Raw genomic sequence first — 19229 nt, 5'->3', positions numbered from 1 at the left:
AATTTTGAACAGAATTGGAACAGCAAAGCTTCGAATCTAGACAGCATACGAAATAAGGGCCTAAACTTCCAGTGAAGCCTAGACAAGGTGTATGAAAATTCAAAGCATATGCAACAGAGAATCTTTCCTGTATTGTAGAAACGGCAGAAGCTGGTGCTACTATCTAAAGCTGGTAAACCTCACCGAAATATTAGATCAGATTAACAGTAAAGCCGCATCAACCACTGACGGGATGGCAAAGAGTAAATTTTATGGAAAGAATCATCATCAACGGCGCAACAACCGGTATCCGATCTAGGCCTGCCTTAGTCAAGAACTCCAGACACCACGGTTTGGCGCCGAAGTCCACGAGTTCGATATACCTAAAGGCTGTCTGGCATCCTGAACAACGCCTTCGCTCCATCCGAACCAAGATCTGTCAGGTCTTCTTTTTCTACCATAGATATTAGCCTTTCCGGGCTGAATTATCTTCGCCCATACGGATTAAGTGATCCACCCACCGCAACCTCTCGAGCCGGATTTTATCCACAACCAGACGATCGTGGTGTCGCTCAAAGATTTAATCTTTATACAGGCTGTGAAATTGTCCATCCCCATGTGGGGGGCCTAAAGTTTTCCAGATAATACTTCTCTGGAAGGGGGCCAAGAGTTCACAATTTTCCTTGCTAAGAACTCAGGCCTCCGAGGAATACATAAGGACTGGCAAGATCATTGTCTTGTACAGTAAGAGCTTTGACCCTATAGTGAGACGTTTCGAGCGAAACAGTTTTTGTAAGCTGAAATAGGCTCTGTTGGCAGCCAACAACCGTGGGCGGATTTCATCATCATAACTGTTGCTGGTTGTGATTTTTGACTGTAGATAGGAGAAATTTTCAACGGTCTCAAAGTTATAGTCTCCTATCTTTATTGTTCTCGTTTAACCAGTGCAATGCGATGTTGTTGGTTCCTTAGTTTTTGGCCTTGACGTTGTACCATGTTCTTCTTGTCGCCTTCATTGATGTACAGCCCAAGATGGAGGCGGTTTGTACGTCTCGGGTCGATCTTCCAATGATGTCGATATCGTCACCATAGGGCAGTAACTGGGTGGACTTAAAAAGGATCGTACCCCTTGCATTTACCTCAACATCACGGATCACTCTTTCTAGGGCCAGGTTAAAGAGAACGCATAATAGGACATCCCCCCCCCCCTCCATGATGTCTCCCTTTTTATGTGTTTGACAGATAATACCACTTTGCCAGTCGTCAGGCATTGATCCACTGTCCCATACCTTAAGCCTTAGTTGATGAACAGCTTGGTGTCGCCTCCATATTTAACCAATTTGGTTGTAATTTCATCGGCTCCTAGTGACTAATGGTCTTAAGCCAATGAATTGCACGGACTGTTTCTTCCATGTTTAGTGGTGGAAGCAATTCTCTGTCGTCTTCAGTTGGCGGGACATCCAACTCGCCGATATTTTGATTGATAAGCATCAATCATCCTCAAAGTTCTCAACCCATCGCTCCAATATGCCCATTCTGTCGGAAATCAGATTTGCCTCATAGTCTCGGCGATGAGCATCGAGGTGCGAGCTTCATCCTGCTGACTTGTTAGTAAAACTTCCACGCCTGGTGCGGTTGCTCCCTGCACTTCTCGAGTTCACAGACTTGCTGGTTCTCCTAGGCTTCCTCGTGGTCTGTGAAGTTGCCTCTCCTCTCGACACAGTTCGTGAGAGGCCTCTGTGCGAGCCCGCATTTTTTGAGAGTGCGGCATTGCCCGGTATACAGCATTCTTCCGTTCCGTTGCTAGTTTACATTCATCATCCAACCAACCGTTCCGGCTTTTTTGCGGCTGAGGCCAAGTATGTTTGTGGCCGTATCAATTATAATGTTCTTCAGGTGGTTGTGAAGAACATTTGTTGATGCTTCATCTCCAGGGTATCTGTTAGCTGCGACTATTGCGGCATCTATTTTCCCCTTATAGGTGTTACGAAGGGCTTTGTTATTGATGGCTTCGGCATTCACTCTCACCTTATTGTCAGAGAGAATTGTAGGTGATGTTGTAATTCGAACTCGAAGCGCTATGCCAACAAGATAGTGATCAGAGTCTATATTGACCTCACCGTATGTTCTGACATTCATCAAGGCTGAGAAGTGGCGGCGTTCAATCAACACGTGGCAAATTTGGTTGAAAGTGGTCCGGTCTGGATAGGTCAGTGTGTGTTTGTGGACCGCTTTCCGCGCAAACCAGGTACTTCCAACAACCATTTTGTGCGACTCTGCCAATTATATAATCCGGAGTTCTTTATCATTGGTATCCTTATGTTAGCTATGGGAGCCGACGTATCGCCTGAATTTGGGCTCCTTCCCTATGTGGCGATGAACGCCCCACAGTGAGCGCATCAAATGTGTGAATCGCATCGGATTTGCGAATGGCACATTGGAGGCACTCATCGGCACTGAACAGAAGCCAGCACACCTGGCTGCCGAGCCATGAGGCACGAGCGGAACGTTGCCGCCGAGTTGACCTAACGTGTATTCTACCTTCGAGTATCCTTTTTTATTTCAACGGGAATTTTTCCCTAAGTATTAAGTGAAATCCATTCTTGAATCTAGCTGACTACGTGAATGTCAAAATCTCCAAGTATAATTTGGATAGCATACTTGGGACAGGCGTCGATGGTCCGCTCAGCGGCCTCGTAGAAGGTATCCTTTTCCGACTCTGTAGTCGCGTCTACAGGGGCGTGAACGTTAATGAACTTATATTTCTAAATTTGGCTCGCAAACGCGGAGTGCATAGCCTTTCGCTTATGTTTTCAAAGCTGATAACAGCAGGTTTTATTTTTTGGTTTACTTAGAAACCTACTCCAAGCACATGGTTTACTAGATGGGCACTATAATATATGGTAATGTGGCTCTTCTCCAGGAGAACGGTCCCTATCTGCGCATCTTTTACAACAAACTCCGGGGCTCCTGTTGTCGCTTCGTACTTTCAGTTTTCCGTATAGGATTATCGGCCCTACCCAACACCCGGCTAGGTAGGGATCAGTGGCCACTCCTAGTAGCCCAATTAGCGTTTTGCCACAAACTCCTCAGACCGTGACTGTTGTTATGAGAGCAGGGAGGCAGAGTCCAGCCGGCTCAGATCTTCAGGGCCAGCCCGTAGCATTCATGAAGGAAAGCAACTCTCCCACCCTGCAGGTAAAAATCTCAGTGAGGTCCCCAAAGAATGATTTACCCAGTGTCCGTAGCCTGAATCTAGCTAGAGCTGGACAATTACAGAGGAAATGCCTGAGGGTTTCTCCCCCTTCGCCGCAACTTCAAGTAATGCAAGTAGATTCCGCCGTTGACAGTCGCCAGCGAGACACCGGCTGTACCCGCCGAAGGGCTGCCAAGAGCAGAGCCCCGTCTGGCCATTCATTTCCCTTGGCTTGATGCAGAAGATGGAAACCTTCATATTAAGCAGGTGTGACACGGCACGCTTTGCAAAATCCCAAAAATTCCATCATATTGGTGAAGTTGGCCAGTTTGTCGAAAGTAGATAAGTAATAATTTCTACCGCCCCAATTCAGAAGCAAAAAAAATGCAGAAGGAAGCGACCTTCCTTGGCGGCTCAAATAAACATAAATCATCCAACTTGAAAATGCTTCGTTTGTTTAGGATGTCATACTATCTCCGAGTAGTATTGAGTATTGAGAAGGAGAAGTTGCTTCAGGACAATTCTTTGTGTATTTACTGTGTAATTTTTAATAGGAATTTGTTGAATGTATGATGACATCAGATTTCGCCGGACTTCTTAGGTGTTCTCTAAATATTTTCGGAAAGGAAATTCCTTAGAAATTCTCTTCCACTGGAGTTCATAGCAACCGCTGCCTTTTTCATCTGCCTACCCATATCATATATTTTGGTTTAGACCGCATAAGGATGTTTGTGCGCTCCGATACATATTCGAGCCAATTTTCGGCCATGTTTCCAGAAGCACATTCTGTAGAAGCAAAATACCAGCACCCAAAAACCAACCAGGCTGGGTATGTAGACTTAAGACAAACTTGAATGATGTCTCAACAAACTATTTAATATCTCTTCTCAATAGGCGAACTTCAAAACAGGACACCATCAAAATCCATAAAGTCCTCTTAACATTAAATGGCTTTAAATGCAAATTTCATGGTAACACCCTTGTTTATTCACAAGGGAATTGTTAAATACTATTAACACCAAAACAAAAGCATCCTGGATGAAGGACTCATTCAATCAACAAGACACCAATTAATTGAGAGGCAATTCGTGATGAGAGTACCTGACACAAATGTCCTTCTCAGATGTATTTTGCTTTAGAGTAAATTGTAGTTCAAGTCTGGACAAATGAATGGCACTTGGTAGTAGAGAGGTTTATGGGACAACTTCACGGATTAAATCAATTTATTATTGTTGCATATTAAAGAGATTTTAAATGTGTTCTCCAACTTCGAATGTTTAGTAAAATCCTGAATTGTATAAAAAGGATGCATTAATAAGGTAGGAAGGAGTAGAAAAAAGAAGTTTGCGATCGCATCTCTTTATACAATATATTATATATGCAATTGTCATAGTCCTCTATGTGGAACATAGTGCGTCAACCACACCTATGCGCCATTGCAGTCGATTTCCGGCAATGTGCTTCAGCGGTCTCTACGATTGCCCGAAAAGCTCGCACTCCTCCTCTACTGTTCTATGTCACGTAATTCTAGGACCACTCACTCGTTGACCATCCTAGAATAATGGGTTCCTTTGAACAGCATAGCCCGAAATAGAATTTGCCCCGCTTCCTTAATGTCTAACCTATCGACTATCACTTCCGCTTTCTGATCGTTGAGTTTCATCATATATCACGAAGCGCAGAAACTTTGAAATGAGTAAAGTCAACTTCAGGTGAATTTCAAACAATGCAGTTTTCGGTAACAGTAGCGAAAGGATATTGAGGTGGATTATCGCCGAAGACACCCGTCATGCCATTATGACGGGCATGCAGATGCTACCGAAGAAAAGGTTCAACGAGCCTTAGACTGCTCGAAGAATTGGAGGGGCCCAGGTCTGAATTGGATGCAGAACTACTGGTACAAAAAGTTCACCAGGCATGGTTTGACAATAAAGTATGGGCTGCGTGCTAAGTGTTAGTTGTCACACTTGATGTACTTAGAAGACACCAAGCTGTATGCTAGTACTAATGACCACCTTAGAAGTCTGTTGCGAATAGTAGACATGTTTAGCCATGATATTGGGATGAAATTTGAATTAAACCAACCACTCCAAACCGACAGAAAAGTCATCACGAGCCGCATGCCAGACAGAGCATTGGTGACCTCCACATCGAAGCTATGACCGAGACAGACTGGTGTTGGTGATCTGAAAGATGCTCTGCTGTCCCAACTCCTGCGACGTGTAAAGCTGGTACTGAAATCGGATCTCTCGGGGAAAAATAAAATAAGCGCTATAAATGCATTAGCTATCCCTTCACTGGCATATGCATTCGGAATATTGTCGTGGGTGGCGTTGCAACTGACACGGTCATAAATTCAATGATAAAGCTGAAAACATCAGCCTGCGAAGCCACCTCCGATAAACAAAAGCAAAACTTACTGCTGACAGGACCTATAGTCGACGCGGCGTTCGGCAATAAACTTGTCACCCTTGAAATCGGGACTCTGCGGAAACGCTGCATACTTAATACCGACCAGATAGACCGAATTGTAGCGGTATTATTCTCTAAACATATCGCATGTGTATACATATATCAATAACGCAGAAGGCGTTCTTCACAGCCCGCTTTTCACCATTATGGTGCCACGTAGGTGAAAGGCTCATCTGGAAACGCGGCGACATTGGCATGCGGACCGCAACGCATTCGAGAAAAAATGGCATTCCGGGAGCCGACTTTATATAGACGTAGTCAACGTATCCACAACATTAGCACATTAGCGCATGTGGAGGTGCAAGATTGCTTGCAGTTAGACGATAGAGACCACAGCCCTGAAAGTCTGGAAAAAGCCAGCTATGTCAATGGGTAACTGAGGTATGCGACTCTACAATGCGGCGGCGGAAGTTCCATCACAGTAGGAAACCAAACTACTGGCGGAACCAAGAAATATCACTGTTGAGAGCATCGTGCCTTCAAGCGAGGAGATTTAGCCAATGGATAAGAGGGAAAGCTGAGCATCGTCAGTCAGGGAAAAAATACCACGATCTTCGAAGGAGACTTAAAAGGCTATACGAGAAAGTAAGCGGAATTGCTACCAGCAGTTGTGCCTTGAGGCAAATACGAACCCGTGTGACGCTACTTACCAGGTTGTAATGAAAACGATTCGTAGACAAACATCACGCCAACTAGGGTCTCCGCGACTCTTGCTCAAAATAATCGCAATTCTTTTCCCACAGCAGGAAGAAAGTGAACCTTAGCCAACGGTTCAATAGAACGTCTTCTCAATCCCCGAGGCAACCGAGGAAGAACTACGAGAGATCTATAGACGAATTGGGGATAATAAGGCTCCAAAATTAAACTGGATTCCGAACAACGAAGCACTGAATTTGGCCGCTAAAATCAAGTCCGTATGATTTATAGGCACATTTGAACCGTGCATGGTGAAAGGAGTGTTTCTCGCGCAGAGGAAAAGCCAGAGGTTGGTTCTGCCGAAACCCCAAAGACCACCTGGCACAATCTTGGAAAACATGCTGCTTCCGTTCGTCGAGCTAGCGGATGATTGATCAGAGCGGCAGTGTAGATTTCGCAGAGCGCGGTCTACCGTCGATGTAACAACAACAGTCAAGAACCTGGCGCGGGAGGCATTGGTCGCTGGTAAGTGGCGCTGGATGTGGATTGGATTAAAGGCATCCTGGCTGACTGTTTCTGTGTCTCTGGTTACTTAGCTCGGATAATCGAGTGTTACCTATCGAAAAGACTCTTTGGTACAAAACGGACAACAGAACAAAAGAATATGTTGTGACGGCAGTAGTTACCCCAAGGCTCCGTATTGGGGTCCCTGCTGTGGAACACAACGTGCGTGCCAAAGGAGGCAACGGTGATTGGTTTTGCAGACGACCTAGCGGTGGTAGTAGTTGCGAAATACCCCGAGGACGTAAAACTGTATAGAAGTGAAACCCTTCACGGTCAAAAATGTCAAACACAGCAAATTGGACCCTTACGAGAGTTTCTTCATCGAAAAAGAGCATCACGACCACCATTTGAACATAGATCACTCATCTCTGTTTCCGTTAATACCATAGAGAGGATAGGTAATCAAGATTTAGTAATTAAAATAATTAGACTAAAATATTAAGTATATATTTAGGTTAAGAACATTTCTGGGTCTATTCCGCTGAAGAAGGCAGCAAATGGCTACCGAAATATGTATTCCATGAATGACAATAAATCATTGACTATAAGGAAATTGTAACTTGTTTACTTTTTGAGTATCGATCTTGACCAAAGAGTAAATCCCGGCTATCCGTCCATTATCAATCGGCGAGTTAATTATAGAGTAGAAACCAACTGTTTTGCACCTTGGGTAAACGCTCGACTCGAAGATTATTTTTTTCAACCATGATTTGCTCATCCTCACTAAAGAAAGCATTCCGACGCTGTATCCTATATCGACCAGCGATCATGTCAAAAACCAACGGTTGAGTACCTTGGACTGACGCTTGACTCAAAGATTAGTTTTTTCGGGCAAATCAAAACAGTAGCGGACAAGGCTGCAGCTGGAGTCTCGATCTTAAGTCGGCCATCAACGAATATTATTATTCTTGCGTTGCGCATTATGTTCGGGTTCTTTTTTGCGTTTTTATACTCTAAAACGGCTATTTGAAGCTAGCGAGAATCTCTCGTCTACCAAGACCGTTAGCGAGTGGTGATAGCCATACCCTGTACGAGGTGACCCTACTTTTAACAAAATGATACGGATGTAGACTGAGAGTCGAAAAACACCTTCCCCAATCCAGGATGTCATTCGAACCGTACTCATTGGATAGTTTGCAGTCGGGGGTACCTGACGAACGCAGCCTTACTGATACCTGGTCGTCTCAGTGGGTAATTTTGACCTTACCGTGCTACGGGGAGCTATGACACGGCGGACCTCCTAAACCCTATATTCGTAGGAATCAAATTAGTAACATTACAAAAATAAAAAAACTACAAAAAAACAAACGGAATCCGGGACCGCACACAAATCATCGACATCTCCGAAATACTGAGAGCCAAGTGATTACACCCAAGACGAGAGAAGTTGGGACATCAAGCAGGAGATCCAAGATCTACATTGGTATTGCTCAAATAGCAGAAAAGAGCAAAAATACGCGCTGAGATCAATATATCAGACATCAGGAAGGAGACAGTGACGCAGGTGCTAAATGGCACCTGAACCGGCTAGGCCAGGAGTGAAGACAGAAATCAGCAAGCCCTCCATAAGCTAAGCTAGTGTGATCAAGGACATTCGACTGACCATACTACCAAAAATGTTTACCGAGCAAATGCTCACTGATGAGGAGCAGGAAACAATCATAGACCTTGTCGTTAGGCAGATGTGTAAAGCATGGACTATGAAACTTGTGTTGACCGAAATACGCTTTCGACCAGGTCACATACTGGTGGACCACGCGATGGAAAACACTGCAGAGTGACTTAGGACCATAGTTCCTAAATTGTCAGGCTGGGAAGGAGCAGAACTGTCAACATGTGCTGAGGATGATATACCAGGAGCACACATGGTGACAGTGTTTCTCCCGAAAGCCGCAACAACAGAGACGGAAGATCTCATGGACTTGCTAATCACTCAAAATTAGAATGCAAAGTGGAGGGCAAGGGTAGACTCCTCACGATCGGGTTAGATGACCAATTCCTGGAGGCAATCAAACGTCGCAGTTGTCATATCAACTATCGATTTGACAACGTACCTGTGCACGCGCACAAGGAAAAGCCAGCGAAAGACACCTCGGAGGAGACATCGGATGGAAAGCATACCGAGGTCCTCGAAGAAATCTCGGGAGCCATAGAAGCGAATCAGTCAGCGAAGCTTCTAGGGCTTAGGGTGGACAGCGACGCACATGAAAGCGCCATGTCGGAGGAGGAGGGTGATACTCCGACAGTTGAGAAGAGCTCCAAACAATAACGGAGCCAATAGCCAACAGTGAGATAGCCCAGATAAACCACCACCTCCATCTGCAGTAATTGCAAGAGCAAATTCCAAGGAGAAAAATGGAATAATGCTGGCTCAGGAGCCCTGGGTGTACCGGGGGCAGATTCGTGGTCTGCAAGAAGGAAGCGTGCAGGTAATTTGGAACTCCTCTTGCGAAAAAGCAATATCTTGCATAGTTCTTAAACGTAATTTAAAATATATATGTCTTTCAGAGTTCCTGACCGGGGACCTTGTGGCTGTCCAAGTCTCACTGGAACCCGGGAGCAGCACTCGTGCTACTTCCGAGCAGACGACGTCCGGGTTCCACCGGAGCTAATCGCTCAACTGGTGAAGTACTGTGTAAAGAGGGCGTTGCGTTCTCCTTGGCTGCGACGCCAACACCCATGACAAATTCTGGGGAAGCAGCGACACCAATCGAAGAGGTGAATTCCTTCTTGAATTTATTCTTAGCAATAAGTTAGAAATATATAACATATGGAACACTCCAACATTCGTGACCAGCACTAGACAATAGGCCCTAGACATAACTCTAGGAAATACTCTAATAAACGGAATTGTAGGGCTTCTGATCAGAGAATAATCAGATTCGACATTGAAGGCAACTCCCAAATAAAAAGAATAATAAGGAATCTCTGGAGAACGGATTGGGATTCCTGTGCATCGCACCTGAGCAACCACATGGCTCACGTTCAAGGGGGCGGCGACATCAGGAGCGAGCTGGAACTAGAAACAGTTGTGGAAAACCTCAACAACAGTCGTCATTGACGCATATGAGGCCAGCTTTCCCGGCGATCATCAAGGGATGTACCCTGATGGAATAGGAACTGGCCAGAATGAGAACAGAGGTACGAAGACTCTTCAACCGGACAAAACAAACCGAGGACTGGCCGTGGTACAAAAATGCACTGACTGCTTATAGCAACGCGATCAGGAGAGCAAAACCGAATAGGGAATTCTGCGAAGGGATCGAACAAACCACAGCAGCAACTAGGCTTTACAAAGCTGTAGGCAAAGACGGGCAAAATTTTCTGAGAGCCATAAGATTACATGTCATGGAGGTGAAACGAGAAACAGAGGTCAAATATTTGGGAATTACGCTAGACAAAAAATTACTCTGGAAGACGCAAGTCGGAAACACTGGGCGGACAGCTACATGGGCTCTGATGACTTATATGTCCATAATAGGAAAAAAGTGGGGTTGCACCCCGACGATATTACTTTGGATATACACTGCAATAATCAGACCAATGATTACGTACGGGGCGATAGCCTGGGCAAAAAATACTAAACTCAGCAGACAAGAAAATGAATTACATATATACATCATAGTGGAAATTCTCACTGATCACTACCGGCTAACGATCACCTAAGGAAGCTAGGGATATCTACGGACACTGCCTGCAGGTTCTGTGCGGAGTGTGATGAAACCTCTACACATGTTCTGGCATAGTGTCCGGCAGTTGTGCACAGTAGGTTGGGGCACCTGGGGGAACACTTAATACTATGATAGATGCAGAGTTAAAAAATTGGAAGTAGAGAATATACGAAAATTTCTAACAGTTAAGGCTTGCTTGAGATACTATAGTTAAGAAGTACACTATAACCAGTAGAAGCAGCACAATGGTTCTTTAAGGACGCGATGCGACTTCCCCTTAACAGAATAATAATAATCCATACGGGTGAAGACTATGCTACCGGAAAGGTCTATTGGGCAATATCGACGGTAGAAAAAAAAGCCTTGGCAAACATTTGCCCAGATGCAGCGATGGTGTATGGCAGGGCGCCAGGTAGCTAATAAGGATATCAGATTAGTAGACCCCGGCCCAAAAGCGGAATGTCTAGTGTTCCTCATTAAGGCGTGGCTTAAACCGAGTGCTGGTTGTTGCGCCATTGCTGATAATGTACTGCCTCGACATCAAAATGATCTTTCTGGGCTGCTACATACACTTTAATGCCGGCTCCACATATTTGCCGCAAACTCCAAACCTCCAGAAATTGGCGGATCAAACCTCGCCATCCACACTTTTGCAAGCGCGTTAGTGTTTTCTGAGCAGGCAAGCGAATTCCCTTTGGTTTGTCTGAAAAATTTATTCAATCAAATCTGTAGCAAGCAGTTACAAACCTACACCTGCCAGTAGGATCCGGCATTACGGATTCGATTTTTGCACATTTAGACGCATTATTTGAAGACTTCTCACACATAATCTGTTGGCAAACCAACCAAAACAATGCAACTTTTATTTACACTTTATACTTGACACACGCGCGGGAAAAACTACGCGGAACTTTCATCTTGGAGATGATGCACTTCCGTTTCTTGTTTAACAACTAAAGCTACCGCGAACTGTCATCGACATCCAAGCCACGAACCCCTATTTTTACAGTTTAGAAACCTTTACTCCAACTGTCACCACAATTTGAGTGATTTCGTTCCACAATGTCGATTTCAACTTCGGATGAGGAAATTTTAAGTTTCCGTTTGAATAATAACAATGGAAGCGACGGAGAATCCTCCATTGAACTAGTAAATGAAGAAAACATCACCGTCATCGATCTGAATACTCAAATAGAACAGCATGAACTGGACAACACTCGAGATCGCACAATAAATGGTAAAGACGTTGACGCTGGCCGCGGTCGTTTTTAATTATTTCAAAATAGTTTCAGGGAGAAGACGTTGCAAATGTTTGAAATGTGGTGACAAACTTCTTGACGAGTACCTCAAGTCTGTTTTGTCTAATAAACCTCTAGACAAATGCGTTCAAGAAGCTTCGAGGAGAGTATGCCTCAATGCTGAAAACGAAGACGAGACTGACGATGTTGATGATTTGGATTTGGAAGAAAGACGCGTTGTAAGGGATTTTCTACAGAATCAATTGGAAAAAGGATGAATATAGAAACAGGATTAATTTGAAAAATATATTGTTAAGATAAGTGGAATAAGAAAATTGTTGTTTCTTTTCCAAACTTTTCCAACTTTTCCAAATTAATCGCCCACTGCTTTTTAACCCAGCTCCCGGCTATGATTTACCTTTCCTATAACTATCATTGGCTATGAGTTAGCTCTTCATGCTCCGCTGAAGCGAAGACATGGATCTCAAGGTCGGACTTCCTCCACTTTGAACAAAAACTCTATACAACATCATGAATGGCCTAAAACCTAGTCAGAATTTTGTGGTTTTTCTTCGGGTGCTGTAACTATACTTCGTGTGAAATTAAGGCGATGGGCTACAGATAAACCAGCTGAACTAAAAAATATACGTATCAATATCATTGCTTAAGCTCCTCACCGCTCACGCTTTCAAGAACACTGGCCCACAATTGCTGTTGCTTTATGCTATGCGTTTCGAGTCTCTGAAATTTTCCCAAGATTGTGCGCTTCTCATTCTCTGGGCATTTAGAATTCTCGATATCGTTAAAGAGCAGGCGAATTGGATATCTAAACTCCAGACCACAAATCAGCCTACTCCGTCGATCAGACTTCCTTGATGCTCTCCAGAATTATTTTAGCTACTATCTCTGCGACGACAGGAAGCACGGAGATATAACTCCAAGTGTTGCACTGAAAACGACAGCCTTTCATGGAAATCTTAACAATCAACTCCTTCTTGCATTCTCTGGGAAAGATATTAGATTCCCGGTAAAAAGCCATGGTGAACTCCTTCCTCGTCTTCAGTTGTTCATCGTCGTAGATGACGAATCGACTGGGAAATCTTTCACGACCATCAAAAGATTTGCGACCAATTTCCAGTTTTTTCATTATGCGATATACGGTTCAAAAATTATTGTGTTCTGCGGCAGTTTCCACTTTCCTGATCTGTGCAATAATAAATTCTTCCATGACTCCATAGTCAGCCCTATATTGTGACACCCCCTAGGGACGTGATCGACAACCTGCACACTACCTGAGAAAAAGGCATTTTTGATGGTGACTCATCAATATCCTCAGGCAAGTTATTCAGGGCAGCAGAGTAGTTTCCCCACAGTCGATTGACAGCTGGACCGTATCGGGCCGATGTTGAACTTGGGGAGGTCGCAGCTCTTCAACCCTGCGGAAACTACTGGACAAAACATGCAAGCGACCGTTAGATGGTGATCCCTTTGAAAGCCGATGTCGCCCCTCTCGCTACACGCATCCAGAAGACAAATCCTGAATCTACTGCTGATCACAAAGTGGCCAATCGTTTCCGATTCCACAGAAGGGTTCTGGTTCATGCAGAGGCGTCCCTGCTCCTTGCCCGGCCAGTTCGTCTGCTGCCTCATTGCCTTCCAACCCAATATGGCCTGGAACCCAGAGTATCTAGACCCTATTATGCAAACCGAGGCTGTCCAGTCTCTCAAGGCATTCCCGTACCAGTTTAGAATTCACCTGGTTGGACCTAAGTCTCTTGATCGTCACTTGACTGTCAGTCGGAATAGCAATGTTCTGTCCCATATAGTTCCTTTGGAGGTTGAAGGAGGCATATCTGTCTATGGCGTATATTTCCGCTTGGAAGATGCTAGTGTGCTTACCCATTGATTCAAAATACGTTTTCCTTGGACAAATGACCCCGAAACTCCCCGCCTCACGGATACTCCTGGTCATTCTGAAGACCGGCCTCCTTGATGTATAGATGCAGAGGAGTTAATCCCAGAAGGACTTCCAAGGATGCCGTTGGACATGTCCTCGTTGCCCCACTGATACACAAGCAAGCCAGTCTTTGGAGTTTGTGTAACTCCTTGGCTTTTGTGAAGAATTATGTTCTTTCCGCCTAGATAACCGCCCCATAAGTAATCATAGGCCTTACTATTATAGTGTATATCCAAAGAAGTATCTTCGGTGTGCAACCCCATGTTTCCTACCCCTCACGATTGAGTATTTGCTTCGAAAATGATTTTAGCAGTATGGCCAGTCGAATGCCTTTGGCATCACTAGCCAATGGCGTGCTTCCTGGCTCATGTCTCCATTCCTAACCTACCCGGGTTTTTGTCCGTCTTGGGGTTGTTCAGAGGTGGCGATGAGGAAGACGGGGCGGCAACCCTGTCGGCCAAACCAAAACCAAGTGGCCGAGGAGAACCTCCATAGTGGTGGCACCGGGAGACGCTGCACTCACTTTGGTTTGCCGGCCGTGATGCAATAGGCGAATGCTCCAAAGGCCTAATTAGGGCGATCAGACCCGAGTCTGCACAGGGACTAATCTGAAGTGGCAAATTGGTCACGAAACCTTACCAGGGGTATACTAATACCATGGGAACCGAGATAGCCACTGGACTCTCATACTTCGGGTGAACTCCCGTTGTATGTGAGTACAGCTCGGTTATTTGCAGTTGGCCCCCTAGTGGGAGTTTCATGGGGGTTGTTGGTTATGCTCAAGCGAGAAGAGACCTTCGGGCCTTGGCGTGGTGTTGCGTTTCAACACGAGTGCCGTACTCCTTAGTTCGGTAGAGATTTAGGTAGGTCTTACATCCACCAGTATGAATGCTAAGCCCTGCACTTGCTGTAGACTGGTGCCGTTGTTGTTTGTCACAGCGGGGCTTTGATTGTGGTCACATAATCAATCCGTGTCCTAAGAAAACCGTGGGATTAAGACTTCCAGACAGGTGCTCACGTAAAACCCTCAAGGACTTTACTGTCCGTCTTGGGTGGGAGTGCCGTCCCCAAGTACTCGAAGAGGGCGATCAGACGCGAGTCTGCAAGGGATTCATCTGAAGTGGTTCTGCCACGAAGCCTCACCGGAGGTTACCTGGTACCATGGAAACCGGGATGGCCTTCTGAGAGCATATGCTCTAGGAGAATTCCTGGAGGATGTGTTCTCGGCCCGGTTATTTGCGGTTGGCCCCCTAGTGGGAGTTTCATGGTGGTTGTGGTTATGCCTACATCGCGGGCAGAGCTCCTCGGAGTTTAAGCATGAAGTTGCGCTGTGCAACTCGGGTGCCATACCCCTTAGTTGCGGCAAAGGTGTTAGATAGGCATCGCATCCACTGGTATGAATGTTGAGCCTGCACTCAGGACCGCTGTGCTAGTCATGGCGGGGCTCTCATTGTATTCCCAGAATCAATCCGTGTCCGAAGAGGACCGTGGGATTATGCCTACACGCCAGGTACTCACGTTAAACCCCCAGGACTTTCATGTCCGTCTTGGATTCAGGTTTGGATTTTTTTAAAGCATCTCCCTCATGTGGCAGCATGTAGCACGATAAAGTCAAATTTACTTACTGAGTGGGACTCCGTTCGAATACATTCAGTTACCCCCGACTGCAAACTATCCAATGGGTAATTTTCGCATAACACGTTAGATTGGGGGAGGTGTCTTTCGACTCCCCAGTCTAGACCCGGACCATTTTGTTAATGATAGGATCACCTCGTGCAGGATCTCGATAGACAATAGGCTTGACACCTGGAGAGCCACATATCACACATCATAATACACAGAATGTTGAACATCCTCCTAACCAGCTATAAATACCGTATACCACTGGCTTATATAAGAGACACAGCTAGAAAAAACGGATACAACGCCGACATTATAGACGCAATTATAAAGAAGAAACAGGTGCCAACAATAGGAAACAATTGATGTCGTTGCCAAGCCTCGATGACCAGACAACAGTTAGATCCTGCATTCCGTATACCTCTTTGTGGCCTAGGATCAGGAAGAAGATTTGAAATAGAGGCAATACCAACATGCAGACATACGCAACTTAAAACTTGGCTTATGATCGAAAAGAGCCCGAAAAATATGGAGGAAGAAAACGAGGTCTATAAAATCACATACCCGAAATGCATCAGCATATTTTATATATAGATCGAACAAAGTGGTTAGTAAAAACAAGATAAGTGGTCACGACATTTCCTAGGACAACGTGAACATGATAAAAAAAAATACACAGTCCAAGAAGACGATACCACAGACTATCTGTGTGGACCTCTGTGGACATAGGCAACTGTTCATATAGCTTGTTCCTGGTAATTAAGTTAAGGAATTAAAGAGGCTAATGGAATATTAGGTTAATTAGTTGAATGGGTTTACATATAAAAGAATAGCGAGTTAAATAAAATAAACTAGTACAAAGCCAACACTGACGAAGGACACATGTTGTGTCCGAAACACGTTTTTGCGAAATAAATAAATAAATCTCTAGCATAACCGGAAACTTTTCTTTTAATGGTTTTATTTAAATCAAATATTTCAAACAAAGGAACTATCTTTATAAAATAAAATATGCAATGCGCCTAAAAACTGGTCGAATTGTACCAACTAGTCCTCCAGGTTGGGGATTGGGTAGGGCTGACAATCCTACACGGGAAATTAACGTTACGAAGCCTTGGATAGGATGGATTTTACAACGTTAGGCCTTGCAACGAAAAAGGATTAAGGATTTGAGCAGTTTCTCATGGAATGTCCGCTCCCAGTATATATGCCCTGTCTCAATATAAGGCTGATGTAACAGCGTTGCAAGAGATGCGCTCGATAGGGATCGGTTTCCTGGAGAAAAGTCAGTACACCACATATTATAGCAGACAGCTTGTAAACCATGCGCTCGAAGTAGACTTTCTAGTCAGCCAAAAAATGAAACCTGCTGTTATCGGCATTGAAAATATAAGCGGAAGGCTATGCACCCTGTGTTTGAGAGGCAAATTTAGAAATATAAGTCTCATTAACCTTCATGCCCCTACAACAGGTTTCCAGCCAATTACTAAATATTATATTTATAATTTGATACCCCGCATGACTATATTTAGTGGAAAAAAAAGTTACACACTCCTTTCGCATGTATGGGGACCCCCCCCTTGAATTCAACGTAAAAGGATGTAACTCACTGTATGTGGGAGCGTTCACAGTTCCCACCTTTCTATCAAATTTGGTGTCAATCGCTATAACCGTGTTTGAGAAAAATACGGTTGACCCACAGCAGACAGTAAACCGGCACCAGGCACGCAAGTTATACCAACAAATCAGCAAGATGAAGTTTTATACACCTCGATACTGATCCTGCTGAGACAAAGAGGGAAATCTGATTTCCGACAGGGGCGTATTGGAACGATAGGTTAAGTATTTTAATGAACTGCTGAACAGTCACAATATCGACGAGTTGGAGGTCCCGCCAACTAAAGACGACGGACAAATGCTGCCACCACTAAGCATGGAAGGAACAGTGCAAGCCATCGGCTTAAAAACCATAAGTCACCAGGAGCCGATGGAATTACAGCCGAATTGGTTAAACATGGAGGTGTGGGACAACGAATCAATTCCTGGCGACTAGCAACGAGGCATTATTTGGCCCACATACATAAAAGGGAAGATATCACGCAGTGCAGCAATTATAGAGGTATTACAGAGAGAACTACAGAGAGAAACCGCACCAGGCGCGCAAGTTATACCAACATGTCAGCAGGATGAAGCCTTACACACCTCGATGCTCTTCCTGCCAAGACAAAGATGGAAATCTGATTTTCGACAGAATGGGCATATTGGAGCGATGGGTTGAGTACTTTGATGAACTACTGAACAACCAGAACATCGGCGAGTTGGAGGTCGCGTCAACTGAAGACGACGGACAAATACTGCCACCACCAAGTGTAGAAGAAACAACCCGTGCAATTCATCGGCTTAAAAATTATAACTCGCCAGGAGCCGACCAAGTGGTTCGTCAACTTATGCTCAAGGTGTGGAACAGCGAATCAATGCCTGACGACTAGCAACGAGGCATTATTTGGCCCATACATAAAAGGGGACATATCACGCAGCGCAGCAATTATAGAGGTATTACATTGCTGACAGCCAAGATATTCTCCGTTATCTTGCTAGGCCGGATAGCCATATACGCCCAAAACATTACACAAGTGGCTTCACCCCAGGTAAATCAGAAACAGATCAGATTTTTCTGTGCGCCAAGCGATGGGAAATCTGTTGGAATATAGCCATCAGTTGCACCATCTTTTCATTGACTTTAAGGCCTCCTATGATAGCATAACCAGGGTAAAACTGTACCCGACCATGAGAGAATTCAGTATCTCGGCGAAATTGATGAGACTGGCTAGGCTGACTCTGGCCTGTGCGAGGCCAAATAACAGCAGGAGGATCATTCTCGAGACCATTTAACATTAACAACGCTCTGAAAAAAGGTGATGCCCTATCGTACGTCCTCTTTAACCTAGCCCTTGAAAAAGTGATCCGCGGTACAAGTGGCACCATCCATCCGCGAGATCTTGTGCTGCATATTAATGAAGGCAAGACGAAGTACATGGTGATAACGTCAGCGCCAAAAGACTAGCATCCAACCGCAGTGGTCAAACTAGAACAATAAATATAGGTAAAAACTTTAAGACCATTGAAAATCTCTTATATAGGGTCAAAAAATACAACCGATAACAGCTACGACGATGAAATCCGCGCACGGTTGTTGGCTGCCAACAGAGCCTATTTCAGCCTACAAAAACTATTGCGCTCAAAACGTTTCCCCATAGGGGCGAGGCTTTTTTTGTACAAGACAATGGTAATTCTTTTGTATTCCGCGGAGATCTGGGGTCTTATCAAGAAAAATTGCGAACTTTTGGCCGCGTTCGAGAAGAATCCTCTGAAAAAAAATGATAGCCCTCAACATGGCCGATTCCGCAGCCGAAAAGTCTTTACGGGCAATATCTATGGTAGAAAAAAGAGGTCAGACAGTTTTTAAACCTAGACGCGAACCCGGGATATCTGGAGGTTCCTTCCTAAGGCAGGTCTAGACCGGACTACCGGTTGTTGCACTGTTGGTGATGATGCAATGCTTACTCGTCACTAGCTCAGCCAAAATCTTTAACTCGCTGCGGTACCGACGGAAGAGAGCCTTTTTACCATCAATGCTTTGTTAATAATTTCGGAACCGTTCTACAATCAAAGAGCGAAGCTGACACTTTCCAGCTTTGCCTTCTTATTTTATAACTTAAGTTTTTGTACTCACTCCTAGTCCTCGCTGCTCTAGCTTCTCTCGTCTAGAAGACAGTCAACCGGAATAGCTTGCCCTTCCTGTTTTCTAACTTAACACCACCAACCCTAGTTGAGTATAACAGCACCGTTGAGTTTTCAGCATGGTAAGGGGTGCTGTCAGGAGATTCATTTTTACC

General features: G+C 44.7%; 1 protein-coding gene across 1 annotated transcript; it reads left to right on the top strand.

The window, feature by feature from the left end:
• Positions 1-11546: 11546 nt before the first annotated feature.
• On the top strand, positions 11547-12094 carry LOC119649214. Its single transcript, XM_038051272.1, has 2 exons — positions 11547-11755; positions 11805-12094. The coding sequence occupies exons 1-2, from the start codon at positions 11581-11583 to the stop codon at positions 12032-12034; spliced, it is 405 nt and encodes a 134-aa protein (XP_037907200.1). The 5' UTR covers positions 11547-11580; the 3' UTR covers positions 12035-12094.
• Positions 12095-19229: the final 7135 nt, after the last annotated feature.

The sequence above is a fragment of the Hermetia illucens genome, chromosome 2, assembly GCF_905115235.1.
Source record: "Hermetia illucens chromosome 2, iHerIll2.2.curated.20191125, whole genome shotgun sequence".
Lineage (NCBI taxonomy): Eukaryota > Metazoa > Arthropoda > Insecta > Diptera > Stratiomyidae > Hermetia > Hermetia illucens.
Note: the sequence above shows the minus strand (reverse complement) of the source record. Positions and strands in the feature narration are given on the sequence as shown.

Bases quoted from the DNA above. Each gene is read 5' to 3' on its own strand.
- LOC119649214 (XM_038051272.1), top strand. From the start codon at position 11,581: ATGTCGATTTCAACTTCGGATGAGGAAATTTTAAGTTTCCGTTTGAAT. The intron at 11,756-11,804 runs GTAAAGACGTTG...ATTTCAAAATAG, and splicing joins TCGAGATCGCACAATAAATG to TTTCAGGGAGAAGACGTTGC.